Below are 22,794 nucleotides of genomic sequence, written 5' to 3' on the forward strand. Positions count from 1 at the left end.
TAATGAAGGGAACAATAGGACAGGAACGGTAGGCACTTTTGTGCTCTTATGCACGCCCCTTATAATCCTTTTAGGAATGGGGTGAGGTCAATAGTAGACAGCTTTTGGTTGAAGATTTTGGGATTTTGAGTAGAGACTATGGAGTCAGGTAATGAGTTCCAAGCGTTAACAACTCTGTTACAGAAGTCATATTTTCTGCAATCAAGTTTGAAGCGGTTGACATTAAGTTTGAATCTATTGTTTGCTCTTGTATTATTGCGATTGAAGCTGAAGTAGTCTTTTGCAGGAAGGATATTGCAATAGATGATTTTGTGTGTTAAACACAGGTCATGTTGAAGTCGGTGGAGTTCTAAGTTTTCTAATCTCAGGATTTCAAGTCTGGTGGTATAAGGTATTTTGTTGTTTTCGGTTGCACAAGGCTAGTCATTCCACCTCTTCTGTATATTCGTCATTGTCTCGAATAGACCAATCACTGTTTGTCATAGAACTGTAGCTTAACAGATGGATCTTGGAGATAGTCATTGGTATACAGAGAGAAGAGAAGTGGGAGAGCACACAGCCTTGGGCCCTGTGCTAATTGTACAGGTATTTGATGTGATCTTGCTTCTGCTGCTTCCTGTTTGTTAGGAAGCTGATCACTTACAAGTCTGTTCATCCTGTAGCTGGTTTAGCCTTAGAAGAATATCTGGAATGATGGTATTGAATGCTGAACTAAATTCTACAAAGGACCCTTGCATAGGTCTTTGGAGACTCAGATGTATAGGATGTGGTAGAGCCATATTAACAACATCATCTGATCTATTTGCTCTATGTAATGCAATCTAACAGCGGATCCTGATGGTTTCAGGTAAAGCACTAGCCTTTCAAATTTTCATGACTATAGATGTTAAAACTGGTCTGTATCATTCAGTTCCTTGATGGTGGCTTCTTCACTGGGATGATGGTAGGCGTTTGAAGCAGAAGGAATATAACACATCTCTAGTGATTTATGAAAATATGGGTGAAGATAAATTGGTCAGCACAGACTTTTAAGCAAGAAAGTTATCTTGTCTCCTGGCTTTTCCTGGCTTTTGTCTGTGAAATAGGTCTGCACTTCCTGTTCTGAGATCACTAGATTGAACCCAATGAAATGGGGTCAGTTCAGCTTCTGTTGTTGGTGTGTCTGAGATGGGGTTGTAAGAATCTGTAGTTTCCTTTCAGACCTGCAGTAAAACTCATTCAGGTCATCTGCCAGTTGATTACCTTCAGCCTGGGAAGGAGGTTTGCCATAGCCAGTGATATTTTAAGAGTTTTCCACATGTTTGCTGGTTCATTTGCTGAAAATGATTCTTTAGCTTTCAGAGTAGCTTCTTTTGCTCTGATCTCCTTGTTAGTGCATTTCTGGCCTGATTGTACAGCATTTTGTCATTTTCTGTAGGCTTCCTCTTTGGAATGTAAAGCTGCTTAAGTTTAAGTGTGAAATTTGTTGTTACTGTATATTCAGTTCTTGACATAGGTCTTCACAGAAGCTGACATATGATGTTACAGTATCTGTGGTTCATCCAGGTCAGTATCTTCAAAATATTCCAATCAGTGCAGTCAAAATTTGCCTGCAGCTTTAATTTTGCCTCCTGTCCAGGTCTTCTGGAATTATTGGTTTGTGGTTTTAAGTCTTTGCCTGTAAGCATCAAGGTGAATCATGCAATGTCAGAGTGTCCTACAGATTGGTAAGACCAATAAGCATCTTTAGGGTTGTGTAGCAATGGTCTGTATTCTTGCCTCTGGTGGGACAATTGACATGCTGAAGTATTTTGGTAGCTCTTCCTTAAGTTTGCCTTGTTTGATCTAAAACAATGGAGTGAATCATTATTGAATGCCTTGTTTACAGGCTTGTGGTACAAATAAACAGCAATTAGAAGAAATGGAACATTAGGGAATACACAAACAGTATAACAAACATTGTTAAAAAAAACACATCATGAAAAGAAAATATATATATATAAGTAAAAGTATGCAATAGCTATGTTAATTTGATATAATGAAGGGAACAATAGGACAGGATAGCACTTTTGTGCTCTTATCTTATAATCCTTTTAGGAATGGGGTGGTCAATAGTAGACAGTTTGGTTGAAGTTTGGGATTTTAATAGAGACTATGGAGTCAGGTAATTTTCAAGCGTTTAACTCTGTTAAGTCATATTTCTGCAATCAAGTTTGAGCGGTTGACATTAAGTTTGAATCTATTGTTTGCTCTTGTATTATTGCATTGAAATGAAGTAGTCTTTTTGCAGGAAGGATATTTCAATAGATGATTTTGTGTGTTAAACACATCATATGAAGTAGTTCTAAGTTTTCTAATCTCAGGTTTCAAGTCTGGTGGTATAAGGTATTTTGTTGTTTTATAAGAACTCTTCTAGTAAATATTTCTGGATCTTATTGTATTAATGTCAGAGATATGGTATGGTTCCAGATGGATGAGCTATATTCAAAAGGTCAGCAAATGTTTTGTATGCTCTAGTTAGTAGTGCAGATGGAAAAGCTGTAAAATTAGGTTACAACTCTTATTTTTGCTATGTAATTGCAGTGGGCTTTCATTTAGGTCATTTGATATGAAAACTCTGATCTTTGACAGGGTTGTCAGTAAGGTAACATCAAGTTTGTACTTGTTGATATTCTTTCCAATATATAAGACTGAGCATTTGCTGGATATTTGGGTTGCCAAGTAGACAAATGAAACAAAGTCGATCTTCTTAATAAGTATTGTAGTGTATTAAATGTTTGATGATCAGAAGAACACAATAACTTGAGAAAGGTCACAGAGATCATTTATGTATAATGAGCGTTGGTCCAAGAACACTACCTTGGGGAACACCACTTTTGACAGGAACAGGATTTGATGTAGCGTTGCCAATTTTGACCACTTGTTGTCTGTTTGAAAGGAAGGCATTTATCCAATTGTGAAGAGGTCCCGAAATGCTGTAGGATTTTAGTTTGAGGAGAAGTTTATCATGTACTACTGAACAAAGCTTTGCAGAAGTCTATGTAGATTGCATCTATTGCTTTTCCTTGATCAAGGTTGGTAGTCCATATATTTTTGCAGTGGAGAAGTTGTAGGTTACAAGACAATTTTTTTCTGAAACCAAATTGTTTATTAGAGAAGGTTGTTTGTTTGGAGTAATGGGTTGGTTTATGATAGATTCCATTACTTTGCATGAGACACAACATAGAAGATAGGTCTGTAATTTTCAACTAGGCTGGGATCTCCTTTTTTGAAGATAGGGATGACTGTGGCTCCAGAGTTTGGAAGGAACTAGTTGACTTTATTAAGATTATGCTTAGGGGTTCAGCTATATTAATTGAAAGTTTTTTTAAAAAGTATGCACATAGTCCATCTGGTCCAATAGATAATGATGGTTTCAGGTTGCGAAGGGCTTTTTCAACATTATCTTCTGTGAAGTCTATATGTGTTAAGTCGTTGTTAACATTTTTGGTACGATTGAGGAATGTCAGATATGAGCCATCGCTGTTTACAAAGACTGAGCCAAAGAATGTTTGGCGATGTAGTTGCAGTGGGCTTTGGCACTTAGATATGAAAACTCCAAGGTCTTTGACGGGGTGAGGGTCATCTACAAGGTAATGTCTATTAAGCTTGTATTTAATGTTCTATTCTTTTTTCCAATGTGTAAGACAGAGCATTTGCTGGTTGAGATTTGGTCCAACTCAGTAATTTTCATATGTAATTTTCTATAAAAGTCTTCTTGGTTGTCATTTGGAGCGTATACTGCTATTATAAGTATTTTCATATTGTTATCTGTTATTTCCACCATCAAAATTCTACCATTCTCATCTGTATATATCAACTTCGCCTCAATTGTATCTCTTATGTATAAAGCTATTCCTCTTTTCTTACATTGTGGCAATGAAGTAAATATTTTCCCCAATTTTGGGTGCATCAATAAATGTTCATATTGCTCCAGGCCCAGACAAGATAACTCCTTCTTGCTTAAAAGTCTGTGCTGACCAATTGGCCCCCATCTTCACCCATATTTTCAATAAATCACTAGAGATGTGCTATGTTCCTTCTTGCTTCAAACACTCTACCATCATCCCACTGCCGAAGAAGCCCACCATCAAGGAACTGAATGACTACAGACCAGTTGCTCTAACATCTGTAGTCATGAAAACCTTTGAAAGGCTAGTGCTTTCCTACCTGAAAACCATCACGAATCCGCTCTTAGACCCCTTGCAATTTGCATACCAAGCAAATAGATCAACAGATGATGCTGTTAATATGGCTCTGCACATCCTACAACATCTTGAGTCTCCAAAGACCTATGCAAGGGTCCTTTTTGTAGACTTTAGTTCAGCATTCAACACCATCATTCCAGACACTCTTCTAACTAAGCTAAATCAGCTACAGGTACCTGAACAGACTTGTAAGTGGATCACAAACTTCCTAACAAACAGGAAGCAGCAGGTGAAGCTAAGCAGAATCACACCAGATACCTGTACAATTAGCACAAAGGCTGTGTCTCCCACTTCTCTTCTCTCTGTATACAATGACTGCATCTCCAATGATCCATTTGTTAAGCTACTGAAGTTCGCAGATGACACAACAGTGATTGGTCTCATTCGAGACAATGACGAATCCAAGATATAGACGAGAGGTCGAACGACTAGCCTTGTGGTGCAACCAAAACAATCTGGAACTGAACACACTCAAAACCGTAGAAATGGTGGTAGACTTTAGGAAAACCTTCCATACTTCCACCTCTCACAATACTTGACAACACAGTATCAACAGTAGAAACCTTCAAATTTCTGGGTTCTATCATATCGCAAGATCTCAAATGGACAGCTAACATCAAAAACATCATTAAAAGGACAACATGTTCTTTTCAACTCAGTAGCTCAAACTGCCCAAGGCTGCTGATCCAATTCTACAGAGGAATTATTGAGTCTGTCATTTGCACCTCTATAACTGTCTGGTTCGGTTCTGCAACCCAACAAGAAAACACAGACTTCAGAGGATAATTAGAACTGCAGGAAAATAATTGCTACCAACCTGCCTTCCATTGAGGACCTGTACTGCACGAATCAAGAAGAGGCCGTGAAAATATTTGCAGATCCCTCGCATCCTGGACATAAACTGTTTCAACTCCTACCCTCAAAACGAGAGCACTGCACACCAGAACAACTAGACACAAGAACAGTTTTTTCGAAGGCCATCACTCTGCTAAACAAATAATTCCCTCAACACTGTCAGACTATTTACTGAATCTGCACTACTATTAATCGTTTCATAGTTCCCATCACCAATCTCTTTCCACTTATGACTGTATGACTATAACTTGTTGCTGGCAATCCTTATGATTTATATTGATATATTGATCATCAATTGTGTTGTAAATGTTGTACCTTGATGAATGTATCTTTTCTTTTATGTACACTGAGAGCATATGCACCAAGACAAATTCCTTGTGTGTCCAATCACACTTGGCCAATAAAATTCTATTCTATTCTATTCTATTTTGGATATGTACTTATTTTATTTTATTTTATTTTGTCACAACAGTATACGTAAACATTGACATAAAACAACAACACATCATATATATAAGCAAAAGTATGCAGCAACTATATTAATTTGATATAATGAAAGGGAACAATAGGACAAGAACGGTAGGCACTTTTGTGCTCTTATACATGCCCCTTATAGTCCTTATACTTCTTGTAAGCAGATTATGTCTGGTTTTAATTTTTCTAATTTGTGAAACATTTTTCTTCTTTTGGTGGCTGAATTGAGTCCATTTTTAAAAAAAATTTATATCCCGCCCTTCTCCGAAGACTCAGGGCGGCTTACAATGTGTTAAGCAATAGTGTTCATCCATTTGTATATTATATACAAAGTCAACTTTTATTGCCCCCAACAATCTGGGTCCTCATTTTACCTACCTTATAAAGGATGGAAGGCTGAGTCAACCTTGGGCCTGGTGGGACTTGAACTTGCAGTAATATTTATCATTATCCATTTCCTCTCTTCCATATTCACACTTTATAATTAGGATTTATAGCTCTAGTTGATCTTGGTTCATGTTGTGGTCTAACTTCAACCTTGCCACCCACCGCGCCTTGTTCTTTTTCAATCATCGCTAGCAGTTCTGTCTCCTGTAATTCAATCAGTGTGACTTCTCCACTTGTATCCATTTCTTTCTCTTTAAGATATTCTGCATAAAATTCTCTAGCTTTATCTATTGAATCAATCCTGTATTTTTGTTGTTGCCATGTAAACACCAGTCCTTCTGGTGCCAACCATCTGTAATTCATGCCTTTCTGCAACAGAATTTTGGTCAAAAAATGGTATTCTCTTCTCATCTCTCTTACTCTTCTCAGAACTTGTTTCAACACCACAATTTCCTTATCTTTATATTTCAATGTTTTGTCTCTTGCAACCTGCAATATTTGCGCTTAATAGATTTTTTGGTGAATCTGATAAGAACTTCCCTTGGGAGGTTATGCCTTGTTGCGTATCTTGTGTGTACTCTAAAAATCTCATCAATACCATCCTTTATTAATTTCTAGGGCTTCCACCAAAATTTCTACCAAGTTTTCTCCCTTCTCCTCTTCTATGTTTTGGAATCTAAGGTAAAATTCTTCTAGGTCCATCTCCCATCCCAATATTCCACTTTTATCTCGTTCAACCTCCTCTAGTCTGCTGTCAATATTTCTAATTCTTTATCTCTCTGTTCTTCTCTTTCCTCAATTTTTTGGAGCCTATCCTCATATTTTTTAATCATTTGATGTATATTCTCCACCTTTTCATCTGTATTTTCCATTCTTTGCTCATTCTTTTTTCTGTTCTTTGTTCAATTTTTTTCTGATTGCAGTTCAATGTTTTCCACTTCGGTTTGCAGCTTTTGAATTCCTTGCCAAATCATCTGTAAAATAATTTCCTTGTCTTTTTCCTGTTGAAGCATCATTTGTATTGACCTTTCACCCCTAATGGTGAGGAAGAGGGAGTTGAAGTGGCCAATCCAAATGTTGTTTCTTTTCTACTCATTGTAGTATAGGAAAGATCAAGGTGAGTCCAAGAAAGCACAATAGAAAAAAATAGCCTCGGGTAGTAATTGAGGAAGAAAAAAGATAAAAAAGGAAAAAGAAGGAGAAAAAAGAGAGGAAAATCTAATAAATTCTTCAGACTCTTGTATGTCTTAATCCAATAGTCCAATTAGTCCCAAAAAGAAAAAGAGTGGAGGGACAAAAAAGAGAAAAAAAGAAAAAGGAGAATAAATATTAATCACTTCGCTTTTTTTTTTCAATCAAAGAGAAAAAAGGGAGGGGGGGAGAAAAAGGCCTCTTTTATAAATTCTCCAGTATTTATTTACAGCTCTCTTTCCAGAGTCGCTGTAATATTCTCAGAAAGTTTTTCCCACTTTCAGACTTTTTTTGCTGATAGTACCTACTAGAGCACCTGCATAGTTCTCTCTTTATTGAATCAATTTTTTTTTAATTCAAAAGAAAGCTGAAAAATATTGGGGAAAAAAAGAATAAAAATTTTCACAAAAAGAGCAATAAAATGTTTAAATTCCAAAGAAGGTGACCAACAAGTCTCAGTTCAATCAGTCCAGTTTCAGTATCTAAATCAGCTATGGGCATCCACTCCAAAGAGAAAAAATTTTTTAAAAAAAGGCAAGGAAAACATTTCTTCTAAAATAGTCTTAAATCCGCTGCTCAACTTCTTTTATTCTCTATTTTCTTTAAATCTCAGGGTGATTTCTAAAAAAAGTTTTAACAAAAGAGTCGCTCACCACACCGGCACAGTTCCTTTCAAGTCCTTCTGTTCCGGAGGTGTCCCAACTTCAACAGCTTTTATGGCTGAATCTTCCTCATCGGAAAAAAGGGGTTCTCCTGGATCAACTAGGGACTTTGCCGTATCCCTGGGATCAACAGGATGTGCCCTTATCACTGTCTCAATGGGACAGTGAGGTCCAAAAAGGACCATCTAGATGAGGAGATTATCAACGGCAATCCTGGAGCTATCAGGTCGCCTGTCGTGTCATCATGACGTCAGCTCCGCCCTCCTTGTTTCTTAAATGTTGAAAGAAACTTGATTTTGCAAATGACAAATAGGCACTACTCAGTACCTGAATAAAGGGAAGGCTTCCATCTTCTTTAGCAAGGGTCAAAGAGCATTTTTTCTTGACATTCAACCAGAACCTATTTTTCTGTAAGTTATACTTTTGCTCTGAGATCTTCTGTGTGAGATCCTTTCCAATATTTGAAGAGCCTAGTTGTACGTCCCTTCAATCTTACTGTCAGCCTCCACTCCAAACTTCGTATCTCTTTGTACTCCTTATATTCAGTTGTTAGATAGCATGGGATTGTATTTCTAATGTAAATAGCTATTGGATTCAAGTTAAGTAGAGAGGGCCCTTTAAGAGTGTCGGTCTGACATAATTAAGGTGGGAGGGGAGATTAATGTTTTGAATTCAACAGGAATGTTTGAGCGCGAACTCTAACGGACATTGCATTTCTGATATGATTGACAACCAGAGACCTGCGGAAGAAGATCACCACGGGACCCCGGGAAGGAGCTGGCATTGGACCAGACCTGATGACCTTTTGGGAAAGAGGAGGGAGGAATAGGGTGATACAGATTGTTAGCCATATTTTGTCTCAGATTCAACTTAGCACTGCTGCTATCCAGATGTAACTAGTAAAAATACTTTTCTTTATTTGCAAATGAAGTCAAGGTGTATTTCTTTCCTGGTTATAATCAGAGGCAGCCTGACATTTACCTTCTCAAGATAAATACAGCTATTTCCTCCCATCTCTCTTTACCAGGGCTGAATTTCTAGTTCTCCAATCATCTTCGATGTCTTTATTTTATTTATTTATATTTTATTTTTTTTATTTGTCAAGTATGTATTATATATATATATATGTAGGTCCTGGCATATTCAGGTATTTTCCCGTGTAAGGTTGAGAGTATCTTGGCGACATTTCGATGAGCTCTCACTCATCATCTTGAGGCTGGTGTTTTCGGTTTCATGCTTGTGTGAGCAAAGCAGGGTCAGAGCTGCCATCTCTCTATAAATACTGGTGGGGAGGTGAGGAGTGTTGCTCTAAGTGGGTTGGTTGGCTGTGTGGTTGCATCTTGATTGGATTCTGAAGTAATCATTCCATCAACCTTTTTTTCATATGGACCCTTTCCCCCTCTAAGCATTTCAAATGCTTTAATTGATCTCAGCACAAATTTTTTGGCCTTTATGATATCTGTATTTCTTCCTTGCAGTGCATTTGACAGAAGAGAAATCTCATTCAGAATATCAATCATCAAGCCAAATCAGTCAAAATAATTATATTTTCAGGACTGGCAGCTATACCTGGGTATTTTTCATTTCCATGAAAAAAACTGATGCAGCGCTGGATAAGCACACCACATAGCTACGGTTGATCTTAAATTACAGGCAGCCCATCTTGGTCCCAAAATTCTTCCAGTTTTTACAACTTCAAGTCCAAGTTGTTCTGATACGTTGAAAAGTTCTGTCTGGCTCTTACAGGATTTATGGAAAGTGGTATCTTGTCTAGAAATATTTTGAAATGGTTCAGTTGCTTGATGGCAGGGGTCACCAACCTTATGGCAGGGGTCACCAACCTTTCAGACCTCAGGGACCACTAAATTTATAATTTTAAATCCTGTAGACCATTAATATGATCTGCCTAATGACCGGCTGGGTGGGCATGGCTAGGTGGTCAGGTGATTGAGTGGCCATTGTCAACTTGATGTCACTCACGTTGAGGGGTGCAGATCGCCAGCCTCTACTTGTCCCTCCCCTCCTAGCCCCTCCTCGCCTGCCTGCCTAGGCTCCTTAGGGCCTCAACAGGAAGCAGTTGCTGGAGCTAAGCAGCCACCATAAGAAAGAGTTGGCAAAACAGTTCAGTTCAAATTGGATCTGACCAAGAAGGAGGCTCAGCAGAAGCACCTCACTGAGGACTAGGAGAATAAACATTCTGCGCATGTCCAAGATGGCGCCGCGCCGCTGAACAGCTGTTGTGGCGACGGGCCTATTTTGGACCCGACCGCGTCGGTGGGGGTCCTTTTGACAGCTTGGACCCCCCGCCGGGGTAGAAGACAGTGCGGTAGGTCGGAGGATGGGCGGATTGAGGCGGGGCGGCTCCGGGTTCCCTCAGGAGGAGTCCCGGAGCGCTCTCCCTCCGGCGGTGGTATGTCCGACGGCGGCAGCGGCAGTGGCCCGGCCTTTTCCAGCGGTGGCGGCGGTGGCGGCCGGTTTTCCGGCGCCGGCGGCAGCGGCCCAGCTTGGCGCTGCTTCGGGAGGGGCCTTAGAGCCTTCTCCCCTTTGATGGCAGTGTTGTCGGTGGTGTGGGCAGCCTGGCCTCTTCTAGCAGCGGTGGCGGCGGCCGAGTTCTTCGGTGGCGGCGGCAGCCTGGCCTGGCGTTGCTCCGGGAGGAGCCTCGGAGCTCTCTCCCCCCGGCAGCGGCGGTGCTGTCGGCAGTGGCAGCGGTGGCGGCGGCCTGGCTGGACCGGTCTGGCGATGGCTTAGCCTGTTGGTGGGCGGCTGGGTCCGGCAAACCGGCTCAGTAGTCGGGGCCGGTGGCATGACCCAGCAAGCCTGGCGGATGAGTGGCCTACACCAGCTGGCGGCCTGGCTTAGTGGCCACGAAGAGGTCCGATGGTCGCCTTCTTTGCCACCCTGAAGGTTGTCCACGGGCCTAGTGGACGCCCTCCCTATCACCTAGAGGATGTCTATGGGCCATCTGTGGGGGCTTTTTTGAGTCCTTTGCCCCCCCCAGACTTTGGGAGAGGGATGCCTCGTCGGTGGAGCGGCTTGGCCCATTGGGCGCGTGCTTCAGCCTGGCGGCGTTCGGCCTGGCGGTCGCTAACAGGCTCGGTGGACGCCCTCTTTGTCAACTTGAAGGACGACCACGGGCCATGTGGGCGCCTTTTTATCATCTTGGAGGACGCTCATGGGCTGGCTGCAAGGGGACCCTTTGAAGATCTTTGGCCCCCAGTTGGGGGAATTGTGGATGGTCCTGGACAATCCTAGCTAGACTATTGTAGGACTTCATCCTTTTCCCCCTTTCCCTCGTCCATAGACCACCCCTCGGGATTGGATACGAGGGGTTGGTGTTCTGACTGAATCATGCCGGTTTTGTTCATCCACCGCCTAAGAACTATATCTCGTCTGTCTTTCACCCGGAATTACTGGTGTGTCAATTATCATCTTGACAGGTCCAGGATGGGTCTGCTTGCCTGACTCTTATCATGCGGACATTTACAGCGGCTGACCTTCTTGCCCTGCGAGATTCCCCTCTCTCGCGGGTTTGGCCCCCCACATTATGGGCCCCCCGCCCATCTTGAGGATGGGTTTTGGAACCCCGAGAGATGGCATGCCAAAAATAGGAGACTCAGGGGATTTTTAACTAACTGTTTTAATCGGCTTTTTAGGGGGAGTTTTAATGGGAATTTTAAGGGGAGGGTGGGAACTGACGGGTTTGGGTTGGGGGGGATGGGGGGGAGGGTGGGGAACCCATCGAGGAGGGTATGTCCAGTCCCAGCGTGCGCTCATGACATTATTTCAGTTGGTCCGAAGACAGGGGAGGAGGGGATTGTGCAGAGAGTGTTATTCCATCTGTACGGTAAGTGGGAGAGGCAGATATGGCGGAGGCAGGGGGCCGTATCGTGCTTTGGGAGCACGTGTTCGATGTTTAAAAGCGATCACATGCTCTGGCCCCCCAGTCCTTATTCGTTCCCCGGATGGTCAAGACCCTCAGAGTTTGGGTCTTCGGCTAATGCTTTGCAATGCCCGGTCCGTGGTTAACAAGGCTCCCCTGATTTGTGATCTTATTCAGAGGGAGTCCGTGGACTTTATGGGCATTACGGAGACCTGGTTGGGCACAGAAGGGGGTGTACCCCTGGTTGAACTGTGCACTCCGGGTTTCCGGGCATTTCATCAGCCGAGGGCCCAATGTAGGGGTGGGGGGGTGGCGGTTGTGATTAAAGAAAGTCTGGAGCTGAGGGAGTGCACTGTTCCTCAGATAGCTGGTTGTAAATCCCTCTTTGTGAAGTGGGGCCATCGGAATCAGATGGGACTGTTGATCGCGTACCTGGCTCCTTGCTGCGTGACTACAGCCCTACCTGAGCTTCTAGAGGTGCTTGCTGGCATGGCGGTTGAGATTCCCAGACTTATGGTTTTGGGGGATTTCAACTTGCCATCGGCCGGCTTGTCATCAACGGTGGTTCAGGAGTTCCAGGCCTCCATGACGGCCTTGGACCTGATTCAAGTAACTGATGGCCCTACACACAGCGGGGGAGGCGCGCTAGATTTGATTTTTATCTCTGGTCAGTGGGTTAATGATCTGGTTTTAGGAGATATAGTGAAGGAACCGGTGTCATGGTCAGATCATTTTCTTCTTCGCCTAGACTTTCAGACCGCTGCCCACCACCGCAGGGAGACGGAACCAATGCGTTGGTTCCGTCCCAGGCGCCTGATGGACCCGGAGAGGTTCCTGACGGAGCTTGGGCTGTTTCCTGAGGATCTTACCCACGGCACGACTGAAGAACTGGTTGCGGCCTGGGAACGGGCCGCGGCTGGGGCTTTGGACCGTGTCGTGCCTTTGCAGCCTCTGACCCGGCGTAGATCTCAATTGGCTCCCTGGTTCTCCAAGGAGCTGAGAGAGATGAAACGCTGGAGAAGACGCCTAGAGAGCACCTGGAGGTCCAGCCATTCTGAGGCTGATCGGACACTAGTGAGGTCTTTTACTAAGACCTACCTAGTGGCAATGAAGGAGGCGAAACGTTCTTACGTTTCCACCCTCATTGCATCGGCAGATAACCGCCCAGCCGCCTTGTTTCGGGTGACCCGTTCCCTCCTTCATCAAGAGGGATGGGATGACCCCTTACAGGGACGAGCTGAGGAGTTTAACGGTTATCTATACGATAAAATCGTTCAGCTTCGGGATAGTTTGGACCAAGATTGCGGCGATCCAACTGGGATGACAGAGACACGTCTTGCTGATGTTATTTGGGATGAGTTTGATTCTGTGGCTCTCGAGGACGTGGACAGGTTGCTGGGGGGGTTGCATGCAATTACATGTTTACTGGACCGGTGTCCTTCCTGGTTAGTGCTGGCTGCTCAGGAAGTGACACGAGGCTGGCTCCAGGGGATTATAAATGCTTCTTTGGTGGAAGGGGTTTTCCCCGCCGCCTTGAAAGAGGCAGTGGTGAGACCCCTCCTAAAGAAGCCTTCCCTGGACCCAGCTATTTTGGGAAATTATCGTCCAGTCTCCAACCTTCGCTTTGTGGCGAAGGTTGTAGAGAGTGTGGTTGCATGGCAGCTCCCCTGGCACCTGGAGGAAACTGTCTATCTAGACCCGTTCCAGTCCGGCTTCCGACCCGGTTATAGCACGGAGACGGCTTTGGTCGCGTTGGTGGATGACCTCTGGAGGGCCAGGGATAGGGGTTGCTCCTCTGCCTTGGTCCTATTAGACCTCTCAGCGGCTTTCGATACCATCGACGATGGTATCCTGCTGTGCCAGTTGGAGGGATTGGGAGTGGGGGGCACCGTTTGTCGGTGGTTCTTCTCCTATCTCTCTGACCGGTCGCAGACGGTGTTGACGGGGGGGCAGAGGTCGTCCTCGAGGCGCCTCACTTGTGGGGTGCCTCAGGGGTCGATTCTCTTGCCTACCCTGTTCAACATCTATATGAAGCCGTTGGGTGAGGTCATCAGTGGTTTCGGGGTGAGTTATCATCTGTACGCTGACGATACTCAGCTGTACCTTTCCACCCTGGACCACCCCAACGAAGCGGTCGAAGTGCTGTCCCGGTGCCTGGAAGCTGTATGGGTCTGGATGGGGAGAAACAGACTCAAGCTCAATCCCTCCAAGATGGAGTGGCTGTGGATGCCGGCACCCCGGTACAGTCAGCTGCATCCGCAGCTGACTGTTGGGGGTGAGTTAGTGGCCCCAAAGGAGGTGGTTCGCAACTTGGGCGTCCTCCTGGATGGACGGCTGTCCTTTGATGAACATCTGGCGGCCGTCTCCAGGAGGGCCTTTTACCAAGTTCGCTTGGTCCGCCAGTTGCGTCCCTTCCTTGACCGGGATGCCTTATGCACGGTCACTCACGCTCTGGTTACATCTAGGTTGGATTACTGCAATGCTCTCTACATGGGGCTGCCCTTGAGGTGCACCCAGAGGCTACAGTTAGTCCAGAATGCGGCTGCGCGAGTGGTAACGGGAGCCGCTCGTGGCTCCCACGTAACACCACTACTCTGTAGCCTGCACTGGCTTCCTGTGGTTTTCCGGGTGCGCTTCAAGATTTTGGTTACCACCTTTAAAGCGCTCCATAGCTTAGGATCCGGGTACTTACGAGACCGCCTGCTGTTACCTTATGCCTCCCACCGACCCGTACGATCTCACAGAGAGGGTCTCCTTAGGATGCCGTCCACCAAACAGTGTCGGCTGGTGGCCCCCAGGAGTAGGGCCTTCTCTGTGGGGGCACCGACGCTCTGGAACGAACTTCCCCCTGGCTTACGTCAAGTGCCGGATCTTCAGACCTTCCGTCGTGAGCTAAAAACACACCTATTTATTCAAGCGGGACTGGCATAATAGTGTTAAATTTTAATTCAGGGTTTTATTAATATTTTTAAATTTTTAAAACTAAATTTTAATTATCAGCCTTTATTGTAATTTGCTAGGTTTTAAATGTTTTAATTTGTATATATTCCTGTATTTTATCTTGGCTGTACACCGCCCTGAGTCCTTCGGGAGAAGGGCGGTATAAAAATTTAATAAAATAAATAAATAAATAAAAATAAATAGGCTTTCCAAGCAAAGGGAAAACCTGCAGGAATGCAAGGCCAGGTACCGGTGCCTGGAGGCTCAGTGAGCTGAGGTGGTCAGCCAGTTCCAGGCCATGATGCAGTCCCACTGGAACAAGGCCCTCCAGCTCTTCACCACTAGCAGCGCTTCCCTCCAGCGTTCGCCCAAAGCTCTGCACCAGGAGGCTGAAGCAGACCCCAAGTTGGAATTTCTGCCCCCCTTCTACCCACACAAAAAGACCCCAAGGGGGAGACTCTCTGTAGCAGCACAAACATTCATTGTACATATCTGTCCCAGGGGCCGTAGTTTGAGAACCCCTGATTTAGTGCAATATAAAAAACGCAAATAATGTTTCTGCGGACCACCAAAATGTTCTCACGGACCACCAGTTGGTGACCACTGCTTTACGGAGTCATCTAAAACCAGGCGATGGTTCAAGCAGTGCCATATTACGATGTTTGGGAACTCTTGCTAGTCTAGTGCTCGCTCCAGATTTTCACCCAAGCATAACGCTGGCACCAGCAGAGCAAAATGCTATTAAATGTTTTTGCAGATATTCCACAGTAAACTTTTATAAACTTCCCATCACTGAAGAACATATTGTCTTTATATCTTGTTTTTCCAATTTCACAAGCTCAACAAAAATTATTGTTCAGTTATCTGAATCCTCAACTTTTACAAAAATCACAATTAGTTTGCATGATAGCGTTGAGGCTTTGTCAATTATCAAACGTATTTTTAGATTCTGCCCAATAATACTACTAAACATTTCGGTTTTAATTTTGTTTGCAATGAAAGCAACTATTTTCACTGCACTTCTCCGTGAATGCAATCCTATTCCCAGATCTACTCCAACTGTAGTTAACAATTTTACCTCTCCTTCTATGTCTGAAAATGGTTTACATCTTTGTGCCAGACTGTAAACTGTAAGAAAAACTCTACAAGTAGTAAATGTTTGTCAGTTGACCTATCTACTGATTTTGTGATTGCATCCAGTTCCCGTTGTTTTAGTTGTCTCTGCAAATGGTGTGAGATTTTGATGTAAAATGTTCTTTCATTTTTTCCCTAAGAGATGCTTACTGTACCTCTTTACTTGTCCCTGCCACCTCAATCTTGAAGTGTTTCCATTCTTTGGAAACATGAACATCTTTCTCAAATGTGAAATCATGTTCATGCAGTACTTACAACCTAACTTTTTGTGTGCATCTTTCAGACCATCATACATCTCTTGAAAGTTGCTGTATTGCTGAAATGTCCAGCAGTCTGGAAGATTGGGAAGACTTTTAGTTGAGGAGATTGATTTGCTGCTTTCTCCATGTTCAAGTGGTGGCAGTAGTGCTTCTGGTTCTGATGGTTTTGGGTTCAATTCTGTTGTATCTGATTGTTCTAGTCTTGGTCTCTTGGTGAAGAAAGAGATCATATTACTTTGCTTTTTCATTCTGTTAAACACTAATGCAAAAGAAAAGAAACAATATTGTCCTTTGGATTTGGATTTGATTGTGGTTGTAAACTGAGGACTAAAGGCAACAGAAGGGATCTCTGTTTTCACCCAACAATGTAGTCTTTTCAGGATGTGTTCAGGGTCCAACAAACAAGAAAGATAAAATGTTCTTTTTAGGAGCCAAGAAGTTAGATCAAGAAGAAAAGGTACATCCACAGAGCAATACTGAATTCTTTCTTATGAAATTTATTTCCCAGTTCAAAGAACAGGAATATATGAAGTAGGTTGAGTATCTAGGTCAGTACAAGTCAAGAGTTAGTGGTGTCATCATGGTTAGAAGCAACGGTAAAGCAAGATATGGATTTAAAGCCAGAAATATTTTGTTGAGTATTTTAAAGGGAATACAATACATATTTAATTTTACACATGTTAACAGCTGCTAGAATTGTGTTTGCACAACAGTGGAAAAACGAAGATATGAAAATGAGAAAAAAAAATTAGAATGTGCAGAAATGATTAAAGTAAAAATTTAAATCAAGGAGAAGGCTTCGAATACTTTTTAACATGGGATTTGTTTTATCAATGGCTAAGTAACAGAAACAGAAGTTAGAAATATAAAAGTATAAAAGAAAACACCAATTATATAAGGAAAGCTCACTAAAATGGGTAAGCACATAGTATTAATATTTGATTATGATTAATGTGTAGATAACTGTGGGACCACACACCCCTGCCCCCCAAAAAAAATCTGGGACAGTGCCAAGAAAACACCAAAAGACTAACAACAGTTGTTCCCCAAAAGACCTATCTTGAAAAAACAGCTTTGCTCCCATGGAGTGCATTTCGTGCATCAGATTATTATTATCATCTCATATTGTGGCACGGGTGTGATGGGTCTTCCCCTCCCCTGGCTCATCTTGGGGGCAGAAGTAGAATACTATGTGCTTGAACATGTTCACACAGGGGTGTGGGGACCAGAATCCTGACTATGAACTGTGACATACTTTAAATTAAGTGAACAACATACAGAGATTAGAGGGTGCCAGGAGCGATCTCAGCAAGCTGTTTCATGCACCAGGGCATGGCCATGGTGAGCTCTGACAGGGAGGGGCACAAGGGACCCAGGGCTGCTCAGGAGCATGGAACATGAATCCTGCAAGGAGAGAGACTCTTGACATTCTACGGCTGTCTCTTCTTTCAGCTGGTGCCATCTTCTCTGTCATGGTGGAGATTTTCCGTCCTGATGCACAACCCTCCGCCCTTGCCGTAGCTGTCTCGTTCAGCTGGTTGGGCCTCTTTATCACTGGCATAGGCTTTCCCTTTGTGGTGGTAAGTTGGACTGAAGGCCATGTATCCACAGGAAAGGAGAAATTAATTAAAATAATAGCATGAGTCATGTATGTAATGACAATCTTGGTGATTGATTTTAAAGCTGATTTCCAATGAACCATTTCAAAACATTCTTATCATTCTTAATTTCAGAGAAATGTGTTCGCTTTAAAGAATATCATTTGGATTTGCTTCTGCTACACTTCAAGAGTCTTTAAAAGAGCAGTTCAATATAGCATTTTTTTACTGTTTCTTTCAATCATTTCCAAAGAGGGTTCCCCATCCACCCCACTTCTTTGCCCAAATGAAGACTCTGGTCTTCCTTTCCTTCTTTCCCATTTTGACTTTTGAGCTCCAAGGCACTTTAGAGAGCCTCATTCAAAAGGGACCTGACTGACCAGAGCTTGAGCCAGTCAAACACCCTCGGCCTAAGCTTCCTCACAGAGTGCAGCTCTAGAGATAAAGTGGAACTGCTTGGAGCTGCTGGAGAAAGAGCATGAAAGAAACTTTTTTAAATCAATTGATAATTAATAAGCAGAGCATAAGATTTTGAGACCCAAAATGTACAAAAAGGCAAATCATTGTCATCACCACCTGCACCAGCAGCAGAAGCAGCAGCAGCTGGCACCCACAGGAAGATTTGCCCCAGGGAGGCTGCACCCCACTTCAACTTCTTTAAGTGGCTCTTCAACTACCACTCTGTGGGGAGAAGCAAGTGAGGGTGCTCAAAGAATTGGTACCAAAATATCTGCTTCCCTGAGACATGAGGAAGTGAAAGCCGGGGTAATACTGTCACCCCAGGAGTAATCATTCCCCTGGATTAAAGAATTGACAGCCAAAAACGCCAGAAGAATTTTACTTTCCCCTTCTGCCTCTCTCCTCTGCCTGCTTCCCTGTTCTGCTTCATTGCTTGGAGGAAGGTTGAAAAATGTCTTCAATGCTTCCTTCAGCCACCAGTCCTTTAAGTTTCTGCAGGGGTGAAATTCAAAAATTTTCCCTACCAGTTCTGTGGGCGTGGCTTGGTGGGCATGGCTTGGTGGGGGGAGGTCATGTGACTGGGTAGGTGTGGCCAACTCAACATCACTCATGTCCAGAGGCACCTCACCCGGCCCCTCCCATCCCAACCACTCCTTGTCATGAATGGCAGGAAAATTGAGAGGGGAATTTTCCTGCCTATCATCCTTCCCTCAGTCTGTGCTGGGCTTCAGGAATGGTTGACAGGCAGGAAAATCCCCTTCCCCATTTTTCTGCCTTTCATGAAAATGGCTCCATTCTGAACCTTCAGTGTTGCAACCCTGCGATATGCTAAAAGCTCGGAATGCCTCTGCTTCAGTGCAGAATGATTTTCGCCTGTCTCTTTCTGGGCGCGGCACTTCTGCCTGTTGGGCCACTTCCCAAAGTTGGCAGCTCCGTAGCCAGCTGTTTTGCTTTTTCCCTCTTTTTCCTCATGGGAGGCTTGCGGGGTGGCACCAGCAGAAGGGGGAGGCAGAGGCACGGGCGAGGTAGAGGCGATCCCAATGCACCAGCCCCTTCATCCCACTGTCACTTGACTTGCCTGCAGCTGCAGCAAATAAGCACCAGCACAGGGCATCTGGATTGCCTGCTTCCATCATGCTGGTGCCGCTGTGCAAGCCTCCTGCGAGCCTCCCAAAAAGAGAGAAAAAGCAAAGCAGCTGCCACGGAGCTGCTAGCTTCAGGGAAGTGGCCCAACAAGCAGAAATGCTGCATCCAGAAAGAGAAGGACAAAAGTAGTATTTACGCTGCCCCAATGGGCCAGCAGGCAGCAGAAGTAAAGGCGAGCTTGGGGGGATAACAGCACTCCAGGAGGGAGGGAGGATGTCCCGTGACTGCACATGTGGTACTGCTACCACATCCTCTCTTGGCTCCAGCACAGTGGCTGTGTCTCCCCCAAAGGCCAGCTGCCCACCCTTCTGGCCCGGCCTGGAAGCGGTGGATCTCCCATCAAGGGCTGGATGTGGGACTGGATCTCAGAAGGCAAGTGGACATGGGGGACTGCCAGGAAGGCCACTGGAAGGCAGGCAAACATGGCAGGGCTGCGGGGAAGGGAGTAGGCTGCTAGCTCCCTTCCCTGCGGCGGGGTGGCCCCTGTTGCGACTCAGGCCCAAGTAGGCAGTAATAAACTTAGTCCATGGAAAAACAAACTTTATTTGAACAGCTGGGAATTATTTCATTCCCAGCATCGTTAAACTCAAACCCAGCGTCGTTCAACTCAAATGCTTCCCAACACAAACTCCCTAGTTATCTCACAAACCTTAGTCCAATTAGGCAAACTGCCAAAGGCCCTCCCTGGCAAATGTCCAGAAGCCACAAAAACAAAGACGTACACAGAGCAGAGGACGAAGCAGAAGACGCAGCTACAACGTTGTTTTCCGGCAAAGCTGAAACACTGATGCTGGTCTGTTTTAAGCCTTATGGGAGGGGTCAATCATCTCTTGGCCCTACTCCCGATTTGTCCTCTGCTTGAGCTGCTCTTGCCTTCTGGCAGCTCTTCTCATGTGTGCATTAGGAACAGGCTCCTCCTGTTCCTCTGCCAAACTACTATCAGTCTCTGGAGGCTCTGGAGTCTGCACCTCACTTCCCAATGGCCCTGGCCTCACCTCAGCCTCACTGCTGTCCAACTCCATTGCCAGCTCTGTAGGCTGCTGATGGACCACAACAGCCCCAAGATGTTTGCTTGCCTACCTTCCACGCAGCCTTTCCGGCAGTCCCTGTGGCCAGCTTGCACCTGGGCAGGTGGGGCCAACCAGGGGTGGTTTTTATCAATTTGGTGAAACATTTAAAATCACTGCTACTGGTATGCATGATCCAGTCCAAACCAGTCAAATTTCACCCCTGGGTTCCTGCCTCCAGAAAGGGCCTGTGCTGCTCCTGACTTTCAGCGACACATCCATCCATGTCCAGGCCTTTCTGAGCTCTCTTGAATTTGTCCAACCTCTTTTTAGTTTGAGCCACTGAGCACTTTGTCCATTCCTTCTTGGAGCTATGAGATGGGTAAAAAGGACTTTCTTATTGTCCAACTCACCCGTTGTCCATCAGATTCACTCAGTGGCTTGGATTTAATTAGGTTTTCAGTTCTCCAGTGCTTTCCCCCTTCAGCCCCAAACAACTGTGCAGGGGAGATTGTGGTTCTGGGAAGAGAGCCTTTCTTGAGAAATCCAGAAAGTGTCTGATTTCATTCAGAAAGTCCAGAGTGAACTGAGGTTAGACAGTGAATCTGTCACCTTTAACCATGGGAAATTCTTACCCTTTCTACAGTCTGGCAAGACCTCAGTTGCACCTCAGTCTCCGCTCTATACTGCAGCCAAGAAACTCATCCTTATCTCTGATTTTCTGTCCTTAGGAGGCCCTTGGCCACTACTGCTTCCTCATCTTCTTCAGTGTGCTCATCGGAATGGGACTTTTCACCTACCTCTTCATTCCAGAGACAAAGGGGAGGTCCATCCTAGACATCACAGAAGACCTCAACAGGATCCCTCTGGGGAAGAGGCTTACATTACCTGCTTTGAAAAGCAGCTCTGCCCCCAGGAGCCACAGCCTTTGCACCAAGTTATGACCACAGCCCTGAAAACTCTGCAAAAACAGGCTTTGAGGCCTAAGCCAAAGAGATGAGGGAGGAGAGGGGCAGGGAAGGTGCTCCTGAATGATCAGGGCAGCCAGGGAAAAGGCCTCACACACTTCCCTCCTTCCATTGGAGCCAGAAAGCCCGGATTTTTTGTCATGCAAGACAGGCATAACTCCGGGGACTATGAAGCTTCCGGGGTCTACCACAAAAGTCTTAACTTTAAAAAAAACCAACCTAATATCACAATGTGTGTATTCTAAAATTATATATATTTAAAATATTATTACCATTTGATTAGATTTATATTTGCTGTAATGGACCAGAGTGGATGGGATCATTTTGACTCAATAGATGAATTCTGACCAAGCACTTAGTTCACCTTCCACAGATGTTGATTCTGTCCTTACATTCTACATCAATCTGGGTGCAAGACTAAGCAAAGAGAATAAAAACAATACAAATTATGAAAGAAAAAGGTAAGGAGAGTAAATAAAAGTAATATATATGTAAGTGAAAATGCAAATAAAAAATATAGAATAGAAAGAAAAGAAAGAAAAGAAAAACAGATGTGGCTTCTGATCTCAGCAGCAGAGAATAAGGGCATTTATATCTTACCTTCTCTCTCTCTAAGGTTGCCTGACAAGTTCTTTCTTTCCATAATTTGCCCTTTTTCATTATCAAATATATATCAAGCTCATTTTTTTCATGTTTCAACAAAAAGTCCATAAGGGATTTTCAGTCACTAATAAATGTAATTATTGTCCTTTCTCTAATCAAGAAAATCTATTTTGCCATCTCTGCTAATCCTCTCATCTTCACCAGCCCTAACAGGGAGAAGCCACACCAATCAAGGGTCCAGACAAGGATAGATATTTGCTCCCATTTCTTTAATCTGTACATTAATGATATCCCAAATGTCCTTCATTCACCAGACATACTAATGCCTAAAATTAAAAATAAATATCTAAACACTCTGTTTATGCAGATGTCATGCCTGGGCAGGAATCAGAAGATGCCTGTGTTCATACTGTAGCCTCAGCAAAGTCCAAGACCAAGGCAGTGGTTTTTGAGAGGATTACGGATTAACAGAGTTGGAAGGGATCTGTAGATCATCTAGTCTAACCGCCCGCCCAAGCAGGAGACCCTACAACATTTCTCAGAATTGGCAGTCCAATCTTTTCTTGAAAGCCTCCAGTGATGAAGCACCTATAACTTCTGAAGGCAAGCTTTTCCATTGGTTGACTGTTCTCACTGTCACAAAATTCCTCTTTATTTCCAGGTTGAATCTCTCCTTGTTCAGTTTCCCTCCATTATTCCTTGTCTGGCCTTCAGGTGCCTTGGAGAATAGCTTGACCCCCTCCTCTCTGTGGCAGCCCCTCAAATATTGGAACATTGCTATCTTGTCTCCCCTGGTCCTTCTCTGCACTAGACTAGCCATGCCCAGTTCCTGTAGCCATTCTTCATATGTTTTAGACCCCAGACCCCTAATCAGTGGTGGATTCCAAATTTTTTCTGTGGGCATGGCTTATTTTGTGGGTGTGGCTTGATGGTCATGTGATGGTAGGTGTGGCTTGGTGGTCATGTGACTGGGTGGGCGTAGCTGAATGATCATGTGACTGGGT

General features: G+C 44.2%; 1 protein-coding gene across 1 annotated transcript in view; it reads left to right on the plus strand.

Moving 5' to 3' along the window:
- LOC131185831 (solute carrier family 2, facilitated glucose transporter member 11-like) overlaps nt 1-21,163 on the plus strand; it is a 95,022-nt gene extending 73,859 nt beyond the window's left edge. Inside the window, exons 11-12 of the mRNA XM_058158735.1 lie at nt 17,462-17,589; nt 20,951-21,163. Of these exons, the coding sequence (XP_058014718.1) occupies nt 17,462-17,589; nt 20,951-21,163 (341 nt within the window). The remainder of the gene's footprint in view (nt 1-17,461; nt 17,590-20,950) is intronic.
- Nucleotides 21,164-22,794: the final 1,631 nt, after the last annotated feature.

The sequence above is a fragment of the Ahaetulla prasina genome, chromosome 15 (assembly GCF_028640845.1).
Source record: "Ahaetulla prasina isolate Xishuangbanna chromosome 15, ASM2864084v1, whole genome shotgun sequence".
Classification (NCBI taxonomy): domain Eukaryota; kingdom Metazoa; phylum Chordata; class Lepidosauria; order Squamata; family Colubridae; genus Ahaetulla; species Ahaetulla prasina.